The sequence below is a fragment of the Pleurodeles waltl genome, chromosome 10, assembly GCF_031143425.1.
Source record: "Pleurodeles waltl isolate 20211129_DDA chromosome 10, aPleWal1.hap1.20221129, whole genome shotgun sequence".
Lineage (NCBI taxonomy): Eukaryota > Metazoa > Chordata > Amphibia > Caudata > Salamandridae > Pleurodeles > Pleurodeles waltl.
This window is the reverse complement of record NC_090449.1, coordinates 166,164,087-166,185,604: the sequence shown is the minus strand read 5'-3', so window position 1 is coordinate 166,185,604 and position 21,518 is coordinate 166,164,087. Positions and strand designations below refer to the sequence as shown.

At 41.3% G+C, this 21,518-nt stretch overlaps 1 protein-coding gene across 1 annotated transcript in view; it reads right to left on the bottom strand.

Moving 5' to 3' along the window:
* Nucleotides 1-8,527: 8,527 nt before the first annotated feature.
* Nucleotides 8,528-21,518, bottom strand: part of LOC138260732 (melanin-concentrating hormone receptor 1-like) — a 195,539-nt gene continuing 182,548 nt past the window's right edge. Inside the window, exon 3 of the mRNA XM_069209209.1 lies at nucleotides 8,528-12,388. Within this exon, the coding sequence (XP_069065310.1) occupies nucleotides 11,349-12,388 (1,040 nt within the window). The 3' untranslated portion in view covers nucleotides 8,528-11,348. The remainder of the gene's footprint in view (nucleotides 12,389-21,518) is intronic.

Sequence of the window (21,518 nt, the reverse complement as noted above, 5' to 3'; positions counted from 1 at the left end):
GAGTGATGTATCCACAAGCAGAACCCCTGCATTTCCTCGAGCAGAAATTATGCATAGCTGCTGCTGCGTGGCTTTGACCCAACGTCAAAGACTTGTATCACCGTTTTATCACTGCATCTTGGGATTGATGCATCGCCTTTGGAACCACGTTCTGCAATGCTTTTCCTGGTGCAAGCTCTTCGCATCTCCCGTTGAAGGCAGCCTCAATGACGATGCTGAATTTTTACATCACAGCTTCACTGCTCATCGGAACCAATGCATTGCCTCAACTGTGCTATGCATCCTCAACACCAGCCTTTGCATCACAAGCCCCACCGACAGGATCCTCAACATTGATGCAATAGGACCTCACACTGCAGCCTAGCCGCATCTCGGAATTGACACATCGCCTCTGCTGCGCGACTCATCTTCACTCAATGATTTGCGACCAGGATTTAAGGTACTTTATTCAGAGGGCCTAACTCCATTGTGGTTGGCCTAAATTTGTGACTTTGTCCCGGTCCAGCACTACCACATATACCCAACAGTGCTTGGTGCTTCTTGGTGCTATTTGTACTTAAAAGTTTGAAATTCAATATCTCCAGTTCTACCTATTGGATTTTTGTCATTTTGTTCCCGTTCTATTAATTACACTTTGATCTATTTTTCTAAACTGTGTGGAATCTTTTTAGTGGTATTTTCACTGTTTTACTGTGTTGTACAAATATTTGCACACATACTTCACACACTGCTTCTATGTTAAGGGTGACTGCTCTGTGCCGAGCTACCAGAGGGTGAGCACAGGTTAATGTATGGTTTGCATGTGCCTTACTCTGACTAGGATTGTGGTTGCTGCTTAACCAGGGCTTATACAACAGTCAACCAGCAACCCAATTTCTGCTATTTTACTTGCAATTGTACAGCACTTAAGTGTTAGTTATTATTGAGTTTTAAATGGATATATTGTTTGTTCCCTCTCTAGAGCACTGGGCATCTTATAAGGTGGCCTTATGAGTACTAGTTTTGAGATTCAGAGAGTACTTTGAACCTTCCTTTTTTGTCAATGGCTTCTGAGTCGTGAGCAAAGGCAGAAACTTTGAGCTTTTGAGCATCTAAATAATTTGGTATGCTAGGTAGGTCCAATGTCCTGTCACTTAAATTGGATTGCTACTCCTTCCAGTTGATTAAGTACTCTGTTCTCTCCTTGCCAGTATCCTATTGATAGTTTGGTTGGCTACTACCATGGTTTTCACAGTGTTTCCTTATTGGACGGCACTATCACAGATCATCCTGTGGTCTGCTGGATCTAGCAGAGTCATTCAAACACATAGCCTTCCAAAATATTCTTCTATTCTCCTTACTAACTTTAAGGCCTTCTCATCTTATGAGGTTTCCTGAGGGTGAATGTTCAGTGCAATTACAGAAATCTTAGCACTAAAGACAGTCTGAGTGTTGTAGGGTATTGTCTAGAAGTTTCACTGGTGCCCTTCTTGTATTGCTCATGCCTGCCCTCTGACGTGGACACGGATTTTGATTCAACTCAAATTTTACAGATGATTTCCACCACTGCTTCTTCTGAGCAGTCCCTCACAGCCCTTTCATCCTCTTTCATCTATTCTCTTGTCTGCCGGCCTCCTCACCTTGGAACATAGGGAAGGACAGTTCAGAGAGGTACCCCGAATGACTGTAGCTGCAGACAGCCACATAACCCACTTAACCAGCGACCCATGTGGCTTTGACTAACTGAGGTGATTCAGTGGTGGCTGTGTTGTGTGGTGCCACAGTAAAGGAATAAAAGGGCCTGCCTGCCCCTTACTCCTTGCATAAGGACTCTGTCCTGCACCAAAGGGGTTCTACTGGTGAAGCAGTAGGCAAGTCAGTAGGTGAAGGTGGTGGCTGAGGGGAGGTAAGTGGAAGCTACTCTAGCTACTCAATTGTTACCTCATTTAACGCGGCATGTACCAGCAAGCTACATCAGGCTCTTCCTAAGACCCACCTAGCCAGTAACTTTTTGTAAGACTCTGCATGATCTGTGCTCCCTGGTGGTGCTTCGGCTCCAGCCTCTACACCAGCAACAACTGACAGTAGCACAGAGTCAGCAACTGATCTTCCCACTCCTCACTCTCTGTCCAGGTGCTGACAGTCACCCCTGCAAGCCATTGCTGTCTCATGCTATCCTCAGTAACTCATATAGCAGTATATTATTAGGCTGGTGGCCAGATTTTGGGGTAGGTGATAGGTGATCTTTGTTGGTGAGAGAAACTGTGGCATTAGTCCCCCAGCATAGGGAGGAGTGTTGCATTTGGAGACGGTCCCGCGAGGTTGAGGTGCGGATTGTGATGCGTGTGCAAACTTCCATCCATGCTACAGATTTTCACTTTGTTTTCAGACTTAGCTTTCTTGACCCTAGTTCATCTAGCTTGCATGTCTGTCACGGCCTGGGGGTCGAATTCATAAGCCAGACCTGGGCAATGAAAACATGTACTTCACTTCTTTTACAGGCTCCAATAAGTAAAAAAAAAGGCGGCAAGTCTTAAAGAAACACTCAGAGAAGTATGCATTGATGTCCTTCCACCATATTAAAGAATCAAGAAAAAAGTACTGAAGCACAAAACAGAGTTCAGTAAGAACATTTAATAAGGCCAATAGAATATTTAGAAGTAGAGTTGAAAAAAAGTAGCTTTTATTGTTCAGGTTTTCTCCAGATCCTCATCTATGTCATACATCAAACAATGATTCGATCAGGATTTTGTAAAGCGCAGCTAATCAGCCAACACGGAATCCAGGTGCTTGCAGGTCCTGGAGGTTCACTCGAACAACCAGGTCCTGAGGGCTCTACGAAAATCTGGAACTGAGGTGATGGTCCGAAGTTGCATGGGAAGACTGAACAAAAAACAGGGGAAAAAGTGAAAATGAGGGCAAAGCAAGGGAACACACATAAAAAAAATGGGAGAAAAAGCAAGAAGACAGAAGCAAGAATGATGCAGCAGCACGGGTAAGGCAATAGCCATGTTAAGGCACATTTCAAATGTACAGTATCATAGAAACTCGTTCCCTAAGGAAATATAACTTGCACCCTCGTTTTGCACTGCTAATTACCCAAAATATTACATCACTCATAACATCTTATATGACATCATTGATGATATCAGTGTAACATTTGCAGTACCATCATTGATGGGAAAACTGTGCATGGTGAGGGAGCAAGTTATGGTTACCGTAGGGCAAGAGTTATAGTTACTTGAAATAACAAACTATAATAGCTGAATTTCTATAGATTCGTACATTTGAAATCTGAGCCTAACTATATAACATCCCTGTAGCCTTTGGTTTTTTAAGTGAATAAATATGTATATATATATATTACCTACTTGTAGTCGCCAGTAGGTAGTTATAGTTAGGACTACTACGTTTCCATAGGATAAGTGTTTGTTTTTTGGCTTGCCTATATCTTTGGTGCTATTTGACAGGTCTTCGCAAACTTTTCCAAAAAAACTGTGCTGTAATTCTTGTTGCGCATGGAAAGTTTAAGGGTGATCGTCAAGCAGGGGGCCGAGATAAGGGGGCAGGGCAAAAAAAGTGTTTCCAATTTTAATTCTTATAGGAGTTCTGAACCGACCACAGTCTGAACTGTTGGACGGAATTGCACCAAATTTTGCAGAAGGCTAGATTTTGTTATTTGGTGTAAACTTAAGGAATTTCAAATTTGTATATCTATGGCAGCGGTTCCTCCGTAATGATGTCCCGAAGAATAACAAGCTTGTGCAGGGAAATGCAGAACTCTGATTAGCTACCAACACTTCAACTTGGAAGTGCTGGCAGCCATTATGAGACTCAGCTTCAACCAAGTCTCAAAAATAAACAATAAAAAATGTAAAGGGGGCAGGCCAGGTCCGGGTACGAGGGGGGTGGGTGAAAAAAGGAGGTGGGCGCATGGGGCCCCTCTTTTAAGGATTTGCAAAGCCCTGGGGACTACCAGCTCCCCAGGGCAAAAGTTATTTAGTGAATGTGGGGGGGCCCATGTACCACCTCCCCCGCAGCCCTGGGGACCACCACCTCCCCGTGCACTGTTAATTATGAATTCTGGTGGGCCTGCTGGCCTGGCCGTGCCTTAGGGACTGCCACCTCACCGGGGCAATAGTTTTATAATGAATGCAGAGGGGGCAACAAGTATGCCCCGTGGACCGCCACCTACCCAAACCTTAGCGGGCTCTTGGCCCACCGTGCCCTGGGGACTACCACCTCCCTGGAGCAAAATACTATTTGTTAGAAATGGTGTTTCTAGTTGGCAGTAGTTTTCACCCTTTCCAAGTACGAACCCTCACTTAGTTAAGGTTAGGGAGTCACACACCTAAGATAATCCCTGCTCCTTTCCTTGGTAGTTTGGCATGAGCAGTCAGGCTTATCTCAAAGGCAATCTGTAACGTATTTGTACACACATACAGTAACACAGTGAACATTTACGTCTTTTTTGCCATCAAAATCTTTGAGTTGAATGTCATATGTATGTCTGGAATCTGCTTAGCAAAGAGTCACCTGTGACCTAGAAGTTAAGGTCTCAGGCCCTCATCCTGAAGGTTGAGGGTTCAAGTCTAGGTATGTCACCAGTCAGATTCTTGCTTTAATTACTTTTCAAATTCAAATATTTAGGATATATACCGCACTCTTTTACCCTGACAATTACAAATCTTTTGGAATAACAATTGCCTGAACAACTAATATATATATATATAACCTTAAACACTCCTTCCAATATCAGGAGAACCAGGACACCTCCAATATGAAAATTCAGTTTATTTCAGCACAAAATCCAACGCGTTTCGGCAACAGCCTTACTCATGGAGGTGTCCTGGTTCTCCTGATATTGAAAGGAGTGTTTAAGGTTATATTAGGGTCTCTCGGAACCCATCCAGGACCGCTGTGTGGAGCACCTGCATTCCGGGACTTGGTTACGAAATATATATATATATATATATATATATATATATATATATATTTTCTAAACAACTAATAAACCATAAAAACCAAAAAGAAAACCTGACCTTAAAATTAGTTGTTCAGGCAATTGTTATTCAGGCACAATTGTTGTTTAGACAGTAGTTGTTCAGTACTTAGTTGTAGAGACTTTTTAGTTGTTTAGCAGTAGTGGTTCAGGCAAGTAGTGGTTTAGACCTCGTTGTTCAGGATGTTTCCCACACGGATGATATCGCAGTTATTACAACGGACCCTGTGGCTGCTTTAAAGGAAATAGAATATGAAGCGGCTAGATTTGGAAGGGTGTCCGGTTATCTGCTGAATAAAACCAAATGTCAAATATTAGTTAATGGCTGGACAACTATTGAGGATGAGAGTAAGAGGACCCAAGTTGAGTATCTATGAGTTAAGTTGACATCAAACCTTGATGAGATAGTTGAAATAAACCGGTCTCCGGTTTTAACAAAGGCTAGGAAGGAACTGCGGCATATTAATAACTTACAACTCTCATTGTTAGGGCGCTGTAACGTGTTAAAAATGACCTTTCTACCTAAAGTGCTTTACTTTTTTAGAACTATACCATTAGAAATAGGGCAGGATTGGTTTGAACAAATGGAAGGATTGACTAGCAATTTTATATGGTCTTACAATAAAATATGCCGGGCTCTTCGCTATTTAATACTCCCAAGAGAGGGGGGGTAGGCGCTTCCTAGCTTCAAATTATATTATTCGGCGGCTGAACTACAATGTGTACAGACATTATGTTTCATGGGCAGAACCATGCAAGACACTCTCCCCTCAATTTATACACTGATCTGTGGTAAGGAGGCTGATGCAGTTTTCTTGCGAATACTAGAACCCAGTTACTTTAAGAAAGTTAAATTTAAAATGATCAGAGCTGCTTTTAAAGTATGGGTGCAGGCCAAGCGCAAGATAGGTATAGGATGGGTTTACTACTACACGCCGCTCTGGAACACACTTATGTTTCCAGAGATTTTTAAAGACATGCATTGTATCAGATGGGCTAATCATGGGGTCCAGAAAGTGGGCGATTTTTTTCATGAGGGCGGCCACCTAAAGACGTTTGAGGATCTGAAAGCAGAGTTTGCCCTAGATAGTAGAGATTTTTTTTAATTCTTGCAGATTAGGAATTTCCTACTGACCACTTTTAAACACAACCCGTGTGGGGGAAGGATTAGACTGTTGGACGCTGTGGGTAAAGCCACAGGCTGCACTATCAGAAACCTGTACCCGCTTCTTCTAGAGTTAATACAAGATGATGTGGGGGTGCTTGTCAAGAAATGGGAGCGGTGGGTAGGTGCTAGTGAGTCTGTGGTTCATGAATCTATAGACATGGCTCAAAATGTTTTATTGTCAGTCGGCCCACAAGCTCAGCATTATAAGGTTCTATATAATCTATATTACACACCGGCTAAGATTGCTAGCTGGAGAAGAACAGAGGGTAGCACCTGCCCCCAGTGTGGGAGTCCGGAGGCAGACCTCTGCCATATGTTTATTAACTGTGGGAAAATGTCTAGGCTCATTAACGATATATCGGAATTCTTGAAATAAGGGCTGAAACAGGATATTAATTTAACACCCCAACTGGTGTTGTTGGGGGTTGATGAGTCTGTCTGCAAGAATCAATTGCGATATTTTCTGTTTTTGGCAATGTCGGTATTAAGTGGATGTGTGGCGTCTGATTGGCAGGAATCTGATCCCCCTTACTGGAATCAATGGATTACATGGCTTTTATCTGTATATTATTTGGAATATTGCTTATATAGAATAAAGGGCGCTGCATCTAGAAAAAGAGGTCTAGAATCTGGGCACCCCTGCTTTCATTGCTTCAGGGACCCGAGAGTGGATAGACAGATAGCCAAGCAATCAATGAATGTTCTCTCTTCTTTTTTTTTATTTTCCACCTGGTCTATGAATAATATTAATAATTGTCATTTGGATATTTATGTACTGATCATGAGTTTTTCTCTGTGGGGAAATTGCATCTCACTGTGTGTCAGAAAAAAAAAAAAAAAAAAAGAACACACTACCCAAATAACAGCAAAGTTCTAAAAGCGACTGTAATACTCTTCTAGTCAACACAAATTGCAAGGCTTTTTTTTTAAATAAAAAAATCAATGCAAATAATGATGTGCTGGTTTTCATATTAATTTATATTCCCTGAAAATAATTACAAATTAATATAGAATGCAGCTGCCAGACAACAGATGGATGTTCCAAAAATACTGTCAGCACTTCTAGCGCTTAAAGCTTTGCATTGGTCACTCATTAATCGCAGAATACAATTTAATGCTCTTTGTATTGTGCATCAAGGACAACATAATTTAGATCCACCTATTTTGTGCCAGTTAATTACTCCTCACCAGTCTATTAGGGATCTTAGGTCCAATATTCTTGACCTCCTAGTTGTTCACAGAATTAAAAGAAATAGATGTGGAGGTCCTTCATTTACATATCCGGGGCCAAAAATATGCAATGGCTTACCTATGGAGCCGAGACAAGAAAATAACCATATGAGTTTTAGAAAGAAACTGAAAACCTATTTCTTTTCATAAGTATTGGTTAATGGTTCGTGCATTATTAATTTTAATCAGCCTTAATAGTGCTGGGAAGCCTGATGAGTAGCCATGCACTTTACAAATACAGGTGAATATAATAGACTAGAAAAGAGCAATTGTTTATTTGGCTAAAATAACAGAGGGCTAAGATACCAGAGAGCTTATGTACAGTGTTCCCTAGAAATTTACTTTATCACCCCTATTATTTAACAGCTAGATGTGCCGTCTGGCTGCAGCCATACACTTAATGGGAGTATCCTTCTACAAATACTCTGACAGTGCACAGTTTCTTTTCAGTTTATAGAAAGCAGTGATGGAGATCGGCCTACTTATCCGGGAATTAAAGAGCTGTCTGCATTCTCCCTCATTGAGAATGGCCCGAAAACTGATTAAGTAAAATCGGTACAAAACAGACATATTGCTGACAGCTAATGGCCCAAAAGCACTAGCCTCCTTGACTGGACGCAACTCCAGTAACGGGTCCCTGTCCAGCTCTTACAAAAACAGTGTGTAATTTAGGTATTGTCATTGATTGAAGCTACTCTTAAAAAGAAACAAAACAGTGTGGCCAAAACATGCTACTGACATCTATATGCAAGGCGGTTAGGCCATGCAAAGGGAGTATAGCACCTGGAAGAAGTTCAGTGAGCCTTCAAAAGCCAGAATTAACAAAAACAACCAATAACCTCTGGTTAACCAGTAAATTGGGGCAATGGATTATACCATAAACTGCGGCTATTCTGCTTTCAATTTATCACATTAAAGCAAATTTGAAGGGATCACGTCCGTGTCCCATCTGTAGTTTAACCTTAACCACATAAACCTCAGTGCTGATTCGACTATCCAGTCAATGTTACATCCTATTGGGTCATGAACTCACATGATACAAAGCTGTGAATTTTTTTTTAAGTCCGTTACAAACCTCCATGCTTAAGAAAGTTTCGAGGAAGGTACACGTCTTCAGAGACAATTAAGTATTCATGAACATATAAGACTCATTATACTTTATTTCATGACATCATCACGTATGCTGCTCAACTGATGAATAATCTGTAATGTGTTAACTGAATCAGAGATACAATATCTGTACTCCACTGGCTTACTGCAGAAGTGCCTTGGGTTTTTGCTTCAGTAATGGCTTGGGCAACCCTTGCACATCTTCATTTTAGACACAGGTCACTAATCTCAGCATGCAAACACAGTTAGCACAAAAAAAACAGTAGACTCCGAAAAACAAAACCATTTAAAAAAGTCATTAATAAATGAATTTAAAACGTTTTACAATTTATAAATGTATGGACATTTCAACATCACATTTACATTAGAAAAAGAAATATCCAAAGGACAATACTCCCACCCAAAAGAATTATTTGAAGCACATTAAAAACACTTTGTTCAACAGCATACGGTTGTGAGCATTGCTGTACATCTATTGTACACACATGCATTCATTGAACACGCCAGTATTTGTGTACTTTATGGCGTGGCTCTTGTAACAAAGAGTTGTACAGAACAACCTGTCAGATATTTGACTGGCTGGAGATGATATGGGAGGATTCAGTCAACTTTGGTGATGTAATTCACAGTCCCAGACACCCTGAAGGGTCGAATTTAAGTGCTTGAGTCATCATACAAAACCAAGTTTACCAACATGCTCCTCTCATTCTCATTGGATGACAAAAAGTTCGATTGACCCTCCAAAGGGCAGATGAGGATTGTCATGGCACATAGTTCTAGAATATTCTCTCTCAGGGGAACCTGAGTCACCAACGTTCCGCTGTGGCAATATGAATATTCGCAAACAGGCACTTTATGAAACAAATTAATTAGAGACTTTCCGTCTAGTTTTAAACACTTGTTTAAGTTGGAGTTTGGTTGATAACATTCTCTGTTTTTTGCCTAAATATGAGGCTAATTACAATGGCCCAAACCGTAAAGCGCTCAGTTTCTACCTCTTCTTTAGTGCTATCCGAAGGCAGAGGTGATGTACTGGGGCAGCCATTTTAGAAGATCCTGTCATGCAATAGGGTAGACATTGGGGAAAAATTTTCGTTAGTCAATACGACTTCCTAATAGTTCTAGAAAGTGGTTCCTGCTCTGAAAATTAGACACCTCTACGCTAGTCAGTAAAGTCTAATACCTTTTTGCATTTCACTAACTCTCAACATGTATTTTATAAATTTGTAGAATCTAACATTTCGTGAAAGCTGTACTTTTTTGGCTGCCTCTTAGAGGATAATTGCGTAACAATACTTGATGCCTTTTTGCGTGAATATGTCATAAACAATATGTAAGAATGTAAATGCTATTTCTTTAGAGCGAAACTAGCCAACGGCATTGGAGCCCTGTAAGATTTGTAAACATCCATACACTTAATTATTGTAGATTCAAGCAAACAAAACATCAAACATGATATGATAAAAGTTACAGGCCTACTGCAGATTTACCAGTACATGTCATGAGAGAATAATAAACTCAGCAGCGCCACCGAAAATATGAACAAGGAAAATATTTTCTTCCTCCCTCGTTTTCTTCTCGTGCATAGACTGTCACCCCTGTGTAGAGTCCAGCTGGACTCATTCTAGTGTTTCTGTCAGCCACTCTGCTGAGGGCTGGTCTTACTTGTATAACCCACACCCACCCACACCACATTTTCCTCCATGATGATTTCATTTCCTTACAAAGCATGTGTAAAGTATGTCTCTTTCACTGCTCTCAAAAACCCAGACTAAAAACACCTCCCTTCTGCAGTCTTTCCTACAATGTTTATGATATAGAAATATGAACATGCTGGTATGGACGCTGGTTTTCTCAGGATAGTCCGCCCCGCGATACAGAGGACCTGAATTGGGAACAGCAGGAAGGTCCCTACTCTGATAGGACCCATAATGATGGGGAGCGGAAAAATATACTGTATAAACGTGCGAACATGGGCGTGTTAACTTTATGTTTGTGTGCCATTTCACTTCAAGATTGATAAATACTCGTTTGTAGTGTGCAAGTATTAAATATTTGGTTGCTTTGTCGTCCTTCGCTTTTTAATAAGGCAGTCAGCTAAATATGCTCAAAAAGCCATGCTGTCCTTTCTACCCCACAGAGCTCATAGATGCCTACTATATTTATATTTTTTATCAACGTGAATTTATTTTCAGTCACTCCACACTTGCAAAAGTTCTTGTTTGGTTTTCTCAGACGCTACCATATTTTGAACTCATTCAAAATGAGCACCACACAGAATTAAAAACTAATCCTCTACAGGATATTTTCTATCATGTGATGCCGTCATCTATTTTAAAACGTGACTGTGATTTTTGAACCACTGAAATTAGCTTTTCAATATCTTTAAAATACAAAATTTGTGAATGAAAAATAAAACACCTGATAACTATATGTCTGTAAAATTCATTCAGCCGAAAATGTCAGTAACAATTACCAACAATATGCATTCTAGAATGTAAGTTGGTTTGATGGTGTCAGCTGCGGTTCTGAGATCTATTTTGACATCGTTTCCTGGGTGGCCCCTTAAAAGAAATGTCTTCACGACATTGGTATGTCAAGGTCCACCTTTGCAAGCCATTCGTTTTAAAGCCCTTTCAGCATACTTTATTTACTCCATCACCTTTTCATGTCTTCTCGATTTGCTTCCATCCTTCAAACATTGCAAGCCTGAATAAAATCCGGAGTATTCCACTGAAGTTTTTAACCCACTTCAGTGATAAGCCTTTACAAATAAATGATAGCCAGTTTCTAAGGATCCTTTTAAAATTCAAGCCATCTTTTGTGTCAAACAGGGTCTCTGGATAGATGATATTTGCTTCAAGGAACCGAGACAGATAATGAGATGTAGTTGTCTATGTTGTGAGCATACATCATGCTAAGGGATGTTTCTTGTGTGGGTCCCGAACATATCCTGACAGAGGGGCTTATTTCGCTGGTGACGTGCCTCTCACCCCTTCGGACTTGCTGACCTGGACAGACCGCCTTCACCAGATGTCTTTTAAAGGTGTCACTCAACACAATGTAGATGAATGGATTGATGCAACTGTTCGCATAGCCCAAGCTGATCGCCACATTGTATGCATAGAGGAATATAACAGTAGGCTCAGCAATTTTAAGGTGGACCAGCTGTAAGATATGATATGGTGCCCAACAAATAAAGAAAGCAGAGCAGATTGTCACAGCAGTCCTGGTTATCTTCTTTGTTCTGACCCTGAAGTTCCTCTGGGGCAATGGTACCACCACACAGGATATGTGCTTCTGAATCTTCAGGTAAACAATACAGATGACAAGTAGAGGGATAACAAATGCAAGAAAGAACTGGTAGAGTGTGTACCAATAGATGTCAATTGAAAGGTTGGGCAAAATGATTCCACATCCGGCATTGCCGTCCGACAGCTCAATCAGCTGGGTGTACATGAACACTGGGATGATGGTGATGAGGGAGAGAAGACACAACACCACAATCACTGCTGCAGCTGCGAATGGAGTTCTCACATATGATGAGCGGATAGGATGGACAGTGGCCAAGTACCTGTCGACAGACATGGCTGTGAGGATATATGTGCTAGCAAACTGACTGTTGGCGTCAAGAGCTGTGATGATAGTGCACATGGCGGCTCCAAAGTGCCAGACCCCATGGCCTAGGAGCTGGTGAATTAGAAATGGCATCCCAAGCAGGAATAGGAGATCAGTCACTGAGAGGCTCACAATGAAGATGTCAGCAATGTTATGGCTCCCCTTGGGTTTCTTGTTGATGGTGTAGATGACAATGCAGTTCCCAATGGTACCCATTAGACAAATTATTCCAAAGATGACAGGAAGGACAATGCTGCTCTGGTCCTTCCGCTTGGGTGCATCTGGAAGTGAGAAAAAGAGCAGGATTACTTGAAGAATTGTAATAAAAAGACAGATTATGTGCACACTATGACTACCTCTGTCACAATCTTACATGAAGACAGAGTGAATTGCTTTTAAGACACTGGCGTACGCTGAAACACTTTGGGATATTCATTTTATTTTATTTATTTATAGTTGTATAACACTATGCTTCTCCATTCAAGCTGACACTTCTCAAGGCCAATACTCTTTTCTGCAAATAATCACTTGCAAGTGGAGCAAACATGAATATAGTTTTTAAACTTAGAGCAAACAAACGATTATCTTTTACAACTTGCTGCCTCGGCCATTTTTGGGTGGGCTTTGCTTCATAAAATAATGTCTCCTTGAAGCAGGCGCAAATTTGGAGAAATATATTTATTCATCCATACAGTTCACACATTGCATGTGTGCTCCACTGTACAGTAAACACCCAATATGTGAAACGTTTTAAAAAGAGTTCCAGCACAGTATTTTGTACTGGAAGGGTGTACTTCAGTGCAACACCTATATTAGATATCATGCACACTTGTCTGCACCATGGTGCAAAGGTGTGTTACTAGTGCCAGGCAGCCTGTTTGTGCACCAGCACAGGCGAAGAGGACACCAGCAGGCTATACTTAGTAATAAAAATGTCTCTGCGTTGCTTTCTCCCTCTTGCACTTGTCACTCTATTGCATTGAGCTATATATATTTTTTAATTGCCCTTAGTGATAACTGATAACTGCTTGCCCACTTGGTAAACTGTTACTACTCCTAGGAGAGGTTCTCCCACAGAGTACAACTGTGGTCCAGTGACATATATGGTGTAGGACACAAAATGGACAATCAGCTTGAGCAATTGAGTAATGGGTTAGGGTTCCAACATGAAAAAGACACTGTCTGTCATTGACCCCAGAAATGATGTCTATGGAAGAGATATGAATTCAGAATGTACCTACTTTGGAAAAATGTCTTGCTTTAATACTGGGGCTGATCCACTGGCAGTAAGACTACTCAGGATGAATAGAGGAAAAGTGATATGTGCAAATGTCCTATGAACATAAGGCATGTGATAGACAGGATAGGGAGGGATTTGAGTTAGTGAGACTTCCTTTTACTGGGATAGAGCATGCAGGCTTATTGTTGAATGTGACTAGACTGGGCCAGTTAAAGGTACGTGGTAGTTTCCACATGGATGGGCCTCTGTTTTGAATAACCCATATTGAACTTTTGGGTTGACATTTTAATTGTCCAGCAGACCTATTCACCATACCTGTGTTTGGAGATAACTGAAAATGATAAAAGGTTTGCAATCAAAGCTCCATCCATTAATGGCTAGTACCTTGAAGAAATAAGAATAAAACATTGGACAAATATGAAAACTGTAAAGTTAGCACAAGTCTTGGAGTCTATCGAAAAAAACTGACCAAAACAGGGGGGGTATTTAGAATTAGTCAGAGCTGGAGGACCACTATAAATCAGCTGCTCATATTCTTCTCCACACTCAAGGTCCCCCTGCCCAATTATAGGTGAGTGAAACACATGCTATGCAGACACAGCCTCAATTACTTCACCTTGGAGAAAACTTTCATATGGTGGACTGCCTGGCATTGGGCCTCTAGGTCATAGTGATGGTCTTACTACTGTATGCAGCACTGGGCACCCAGACTACTAGATGTCTCTATCCATGAATGCCATATGAAGCATGGTCGTCACAAAAAGGGAAATAACTCAATTGCCCCAATGCACAGGGAGAAAATTCCCTTTCCATTGAGGAAACTTATTATTTTGGTTTTCAAGAACAAACTCCTGATTTAAAAGATTATTCTTGAAAAACAAAAACTTCTGCGAACTGGGCTAAATATATTGAAAACTCTTTAGCCATCTGAGCAAATGTTCCTGTGTTGAGTGCAATGAAAGCACCGAGACAAAAGCCTTTGCTGATTGGGCAATCCACCACCCTCTAAATGAGGGTCCTGGAGTATAGTAAGAAGTCAACAATGTTATATGGCCTGATCTGCATAATTTGGTTTCTAAAACGTGCCACATCTAAAAAGTATTAAATAGAGGAACATTTCAAATACAAGGAGTCCATTCCAGATACAAGGATGTTTACTGAACACCAAACACATTCATTGGTATTGCACCTGCCATTGTATAACCAGAGTGAAGACGTTTTAAAAAAAGCACACAGTTCTTGTGAAGACTAAAATTACTAATAGTATCAAATGATTTGCAGCATATCTGTACTGCTTATTCTTGCATCCGTTTCAAATCAATGGAAAGTTGTAAATGTTGTTGTTTTGCTCAAGCAATCTATGTTGATTACCCTGAGCAGCTTATAATTGTGGCTGGCCAGGACAAGCATGTTAAAGTTTCATCCATACATGCCAGGCACTTGACACATGGGGCCTTAACTGAGCACACACCTCCTAGAGTTTTCAACAATGCACAGACACAGGCTTGGAGCCTGCATCACGACGATATATGGGTAATCTATGAACTTACCTGCATCCAGGCATTCTTATAATTTTTCTCTGCAACATTGTGCCTGCCTGGTGACAGCCTACTTTCTGCACTCATGCATAGAGCAAGGTTTAGTATCGGTTGCCCCACAGTTAGCATGAGCCCCCTCTTGTCTTTGAGAAGGGTTGGGCATACACATCTTTGTGTGTGGTGCTCCACTGCTCTTTGAAGTAGTGGGAAAAGATAGGCTTTAGTGCACCACAACCCCATTCTGAGGCAGGGTCCGACCCTATGAAAAATCATTGCTCATCAACCATATTAAGTGGCTTGATCTAGATGAAGGCTAAATACTAAGGCCCATATTTATACTTTTTGAATCAAAACTGCGCGAACGCAGTTTTGTGTCAAAAAGTATTGGGCCGGCTTGCGTCATTTTAGAGTGAAAGGCACCAAATTTATGGAATGCTGCAAGCCAGCGCAAACGGTGGGCTAGCATAAAAAAAATTACTTTAGCCGGGTGGGGGAATTATGGAAAAAGGGGGTTTGCACCCAAAAATAACACTAGGCTGGTTAGTGGCAGAAAAAATGCCTCTAACCAGCCTAGCTTCATTTTCTGATACAAAATCATCCATACCACTTGACGCCTGTCTTATAAAAGACAGGAGTCATGCCCACCACCCCAGTGGCCAGCACAGGGGACCAGTGCCCCCTGGACATGGCCATTGCACCCTATGCCATGCAGGGGCTCCAAGTTGGGTCCCCGATGGCACTTTATTTAAAACATAAAACACTTACTTATACTTATCCAACTTACCTGGGATGGGTCCCCATCCCGTGGTGTCCCTCTGGTGTGGTTGGAGGTGTTCCTGGGGCTTGAGTAGGGCACTTGTGGACCCATTTCCATGGTATTCAACCATGGAAATGCATCCACAGGTCCCCTAATGTCTGGTCCGACCCAGGCATTAAATAATGGTGCAATTTAGCTTCTCCTCCCACCCGTGCATCATTTTAGCATGGGGGGATAAATATGGGGATATGGGGTTAGCACTATTTTTTGGATGGAAACGCCTACCTTGCATCTCATTGACGCAAGGTAGGTTCACACATCTAAAAAATGATGCAAACTCTAATATTTTGACATTAGATGGGTCTAGTGTCAAAATATAAATATGGAGTTAGTTTAGCGCCAAATTTGTGTAAAAAAAATGATGCAAATTCGGCGCAAATGGTATATAAATATGCCCCTAAATGAGGATTCCAAATATATAGTTCATAAAAGAGGTAAGTGCAAGGCCAGCAGACAAAATTTAACAAAAACACAACTGTAACCAACATTGACTGCTCCTATCAACTCGTCCACATGAGGGGTATTTGTAACTCACATAGCAAATAAGGATTGTGTTGTATGCACCAAGGTAACAGCCACAAAACGTAGTCAGTGAATTTTCTCGGTTGTCGCATTGCAGAGGAACTTTGCCTCATCAAACTTGCACTGAGTATCAGTGTTTGCAAGACGTTTCAGCATTATTCAAAAGCATGCTTTAAAGACAAGATGGTATGCTCCCATATTGATAACATGGTGCAGTCTATAGCAATGAGACATGTAACAACATTCTATTTTCAAACAAAAGTGGAGACAGCCTTTCACAGAATTGAACAGGCTGGTATCAATGAAAAGCTTGAGTGCCCAGCTCCATGGATCTCCCGTCATATCAACTAGGAAACCGATTGCACCAGATGAGGGGTGCCTCTAAATACGTCTTTCTAACACTGCTGCCAAGGATGAAAGCCACATCACACCCCCTATTGATGAACTGGTCACTAAAATAAATAGGAATGAGTAACCTCCAAAAACCCATAATATCATCTACACACCTTCACTTAGAGCCAAGATACAGTAGTACCTTTTTAACACATTAACGACTTGGAAGGTACAAAAGACTGAGCTTCAGCATATACAGTGCTGCAGAGATATCCCAGAACTGTATACAAGAAGGGACATCCGTTCTGGGCTTCGGTGAGTGATGATAAACTTAGTCCATACAAAAACCATAGAAGAACACCACTCTCACCTTCAAGCTGTGACTAAGTGCTTGCAAGACTGTAGTCTTATGCTCAATAGGAAAACATATGAGTTCATCAAACCCAACATAGACTTATTTGCCGCTTGGCAGGCGTGGTGCTATCTAACTCACAATCTGACTCATCAAAGTTCAAGACATTAAATCAGCTGTAGTGGTAAGTGTAAAGTGCATTTCCTGGGCATGGTCACTTAATGTGATAGATTCATCAGAAATCTCGTGCTGAAATGCTAATGTCCCTCTTGAAATTCACATGCCTATAATATGCTTTTGGGGCTACCAATAATGGTGTCTGCAGATTTCATGTTCCAATATTTTGACATCACCAAGCGGAATGAGTTGTGTCAGTTCCATGCTAGGTGCTCTCCGCTTAGAGAAACAATCATTTGGGGATTGGGCCCAGGTCTCATATGTGCCAGTAGGGCTCTCACATCTACAATAGATAGGTACTCTCAGATAAAGAAGTAATCTATTGCATTACATGGGGATGCAGGCATTTCCACCTGTATCTGTGCGGGCACAATTTCCAGATGTCCACCAACTACAAACCACTGGTTTCTCACTCTTTGAATGGTTATCACTGAGACAGCCCCTAAATACTAAATTGTGGATTGCACGACACAGCAATACTCTTTCAAAGTTATCTACCTACTAGGGCACTATAAGCAGGCAGCCTACCTTTTACACCATCCTAGGCAAATATCTAATAGTGAGGCTGCACAAGACATAGAAGAATGTGTCTGAGTGGTAGTGGAAGATTCCTGGCTCCACACTGGTGCTTATGTGATATGCAGACAGCCACCACCAATGGCTGCCTAGAAATCACAATTCAGTCAACCCATCTGGGTTCATATAAAATATATGAGAAATTAACAATTTGTTACCACTGAGGTTTCCTTGCCAGAGGGTCTCCTCCTAAAAGGAAGTTGCGTGATAATCCACTTTTCTGTTGTCAAGCAAATAGTCCAGCTTTCACCTTTCATTACCAAGGAATTATCAGAAACAAGGGCAGGCTAAAGAGCAAAGGGTGTCTCGCTCCGATGGAAGACAAAATAAAAAAAAAACAAGCAATAGTCTGCGTGCCAAACTGACTTCAGGTCAACTTGACCCTCTAATTCCCATTGTCACCAAAGTAGTTCCATCTCACCTATCTGCCTGATTCAGGGCCTATTATTGTCATCTTCCTGATGGAAGACACTTCACAATCTTCAATGATTAATCTTCAACTACAAGAGTCTGATTCACAAACTGCATTTTGCACTATGTATGTAGTACTACATAAGTACCACCCACATACTACAAAATGCAATTCACAATATTTCTCTTTCGTTAGTTTGATGGAGTAGGAATATGCTTTAGTGGTGTTACGCTAGAGATCCTCCAAGCTCATTTTGCTCAGGCTGGATTCCATATGCCAAACAACAGCTTTCGTGACTTTCTCTCTTTGTCTCACTCACGTCAATCTTAACCCAAGACTAGCTTTCCCTATGCTTCACCTCCACACAGAACAGGATTAACACCTATAGTCATGTTAGGCACTGGGATTTTAGCCTTTTATCTGTGTTCCTACTATGTTGCACGTGTGAGGCCCCACACATCAATCAAACATTTATAGAGAGCGGCAAATCACCCGTGAGGGACTCAAGGCCTGGAGCTGCATGCTGCTGCGTGGAGGTATGATCATGCGATCATCCAGGGTTTTATTTTTATTCTGATTTGTTGGAAGGACAGAGTGGTCCTGGGGTGCAGGGGGAGGTTGTTCCAAGCCTTGGCTGCCAGGTGCGAGAAAGAGCATTGTTAGTAATGGGGTCTAGGGTTGGCAGTCAGTTTACCCTCTGTCCAAGCACGGCCCCTCTCTCTAGTCAGGGCAAAGGAGAAACACACCCGGTTAACCCACACTGACCCCCTTGGTAGTGTTAACGCGTCCCTCTATGATAATTTATTACACATCAGGGCTCGTTTTAGGCCAATGAATCTTTTGACCCAGTTGAGAGACACCTTAGGACAAGATAGCTAATCAATATGTCAATCAATACGTCAATAATGTCATCAATATTTATCACAACAATACATTTCACTTTAGTCAAAGTAATTAATCAATTCAAGATTCTACCATGACCTTGCAGCCATGAATAACCACACCAGTTTAGTAGAATTTTATGAGTTTTGTTCCCTATTGATTACAAATCTAAGAGCAGATGCGTTAATCTCAAAACCAAGAAACATAATAGCATAGTCAAGATATGGCAACTTTGGTAAGATTTCATTAAGGCGAGAATCACAAACATCAGAACATAACACGGCGTGAACATAGATTAATTTAGCAGAGTGTCAATAAAACGTACGTTCAACAAAGCATAGCTTTGGTCGTTTGTCTATTTGCGCCAGTTTAGTGAACACCTGTCCTATCCACTGATTAGCATTAGCATGTTGGGCTTCATGCAAAACGATTTAGAACATCAATTTGGAAAACATCTAACTATGGTCTCTGTCAAAAGTAAGCAGTTGGTACCTATAAAGGAAAAGCAAACAGACAAATCACAATTGTATTGTCGAAGTTACCCTCCAAAGTTTAGTTCAGCGTACAGGCTCAGTCTTCGTCTTCAGGACATCAGTCAAATCGCCATCAGTCAGGACTCAGCTCTGGGGCAAAAAGGGGGCACTTCCCTCATAAGGAGGCAAAGTGTAAATTGGGCAAATCTAAGGACGAGGATGGTTCTAAGCGAACCAATAAGTCACCAATCAGAGTGACAAAGTTTCTGGACAAAATCAATAGCATTCCCTACCTAATTCTAAATGGCTCTTCGTGTCATGGGTTTTTATCCCTTTTTCGTTGTACATTCCCCCAAAATTCTATTGGACATTTGCTATACCCCACTATCTTTAACCTATCAGAAAACACATGAGGTCACCTAACTTTCACTCCATTTTATTTTATAAGTCTTTGATTGGTTCTCCTGTTCGATATCTTCAGAGGTGGCACGTCCGGTATGATTTCATCTTTCTGTAATTCCTTGCGCATCTTTTGGTCAGTAGCTCCATTGTCTTCACCGGCTTGAATGACCTTGTACATTACATTAATCTACACTGTTTCATTTTGTTTTAATATCATTCTACAAGCAACGGAAATTTGCATGGGAACTGATCTAGCATGGTTACATTTGTCTTCTAGATTGAAGAAAAAGAAAAGGTTGTGTCTTTTTGTGAGTCAGTATACTGTAAGATAGAAAAAAATTCATTTAATATGAGAGCCAAGCAGCTAAGCTTCGGCTCATGCTAACTTAAGTCCTACAAAGATTTCAGCACAAATTTAATAATACAATCATTAATAATTAGTAAAAACTCATTCAATATAATAATAATAAACATTTTAGTCATCATTATCAGTCCACGTATACATTGGCGGTCACTCCCTGTGATCACATTTCAGGTGCACGTTTAAGCAAAATTACTATTACAGTTTCTATGCGGCATTATCACACATTAATTCATAAACATATCATGTTAATATAGATTATATATGCTACGCTCTCTCAGTAGCTTGGCACGAGCTGAAAGGCTTAACCCAGAAACAATGTGTAAAGTATTTGTACCATCACACACAGTAACACAGTGAAAATGCTATCAAATGACTGAACACCAGGTTAGGTTAGAGAAATAGCCAATATTTATCTGAGCAAAACAAGACCAAAATGACACAAATTCATCATAGAGAGACAAAGTTATGAATTTTTAAAAGATTACATTTCAATATAGTGCTTAGAAATACAAATGCTTCGAATTGGTGTTATCACAGCATCGTGAAAGAGTCATTCCCAACAATCTGACGCTAATGGCGCCAGTCACAAAGTCACACGGACCCCCAGGTACAGTACCTAGTGAAAATGAGTGAAACAAGTCGGTGCATGGAGTCAGGGATGGCGGCGTTGCTGGATCCGATGTGGTGTCGGTTCTGGTGCTGCAGGTCGAAGAAGCAGAGGCATCATAAATAGGTGTCTGGTCCTTGCTGCAGCTCGGTGGAGGCGAGGTGAGGCGACGTTAGTGCAAAGCGTTGGATCTGCGCACTTCTGGTGGACCTGGTAGCCTGCAGTCACGACGTGGGGCGGCGAAGTTGGGTGTCATGGACGTCGGTGATGTGGCACTTTGGGACTCACGGAGTTGCAGACTTCGGCAGGGCTGCTGCAGCGTAGGGCCTGCGGGGTCATCACACTCAAGCGAGGATCACGGCTTCAGGTGTAGGTGGCGTTGCTGGATCTGGCAGCGGCATCAGTCTGGACTCATCATCATCATCATAAAACTTTATTTCGGCATCCAGTGCCATAAAAGTTGCATAGCGCCACAGTAAATAATCGGTTCGAATTTATAAAATAGGTTGGGTTAAAATAAATAAGAAAAATAATAATGCATGAAATGCAGTACAATAAAAAGAATATGGCTTAACACAGTTCGAAGATACAGTATTGGGACAAAGATAGACATGTTTTACTACAAAGACTTGGGGCTAAACTGTCTTAGTCGATTTCCTTCTGGTGCGCCACATTCCCCGAGAAATTTGGCAACTGCAATGGCAATGGGCGTACTG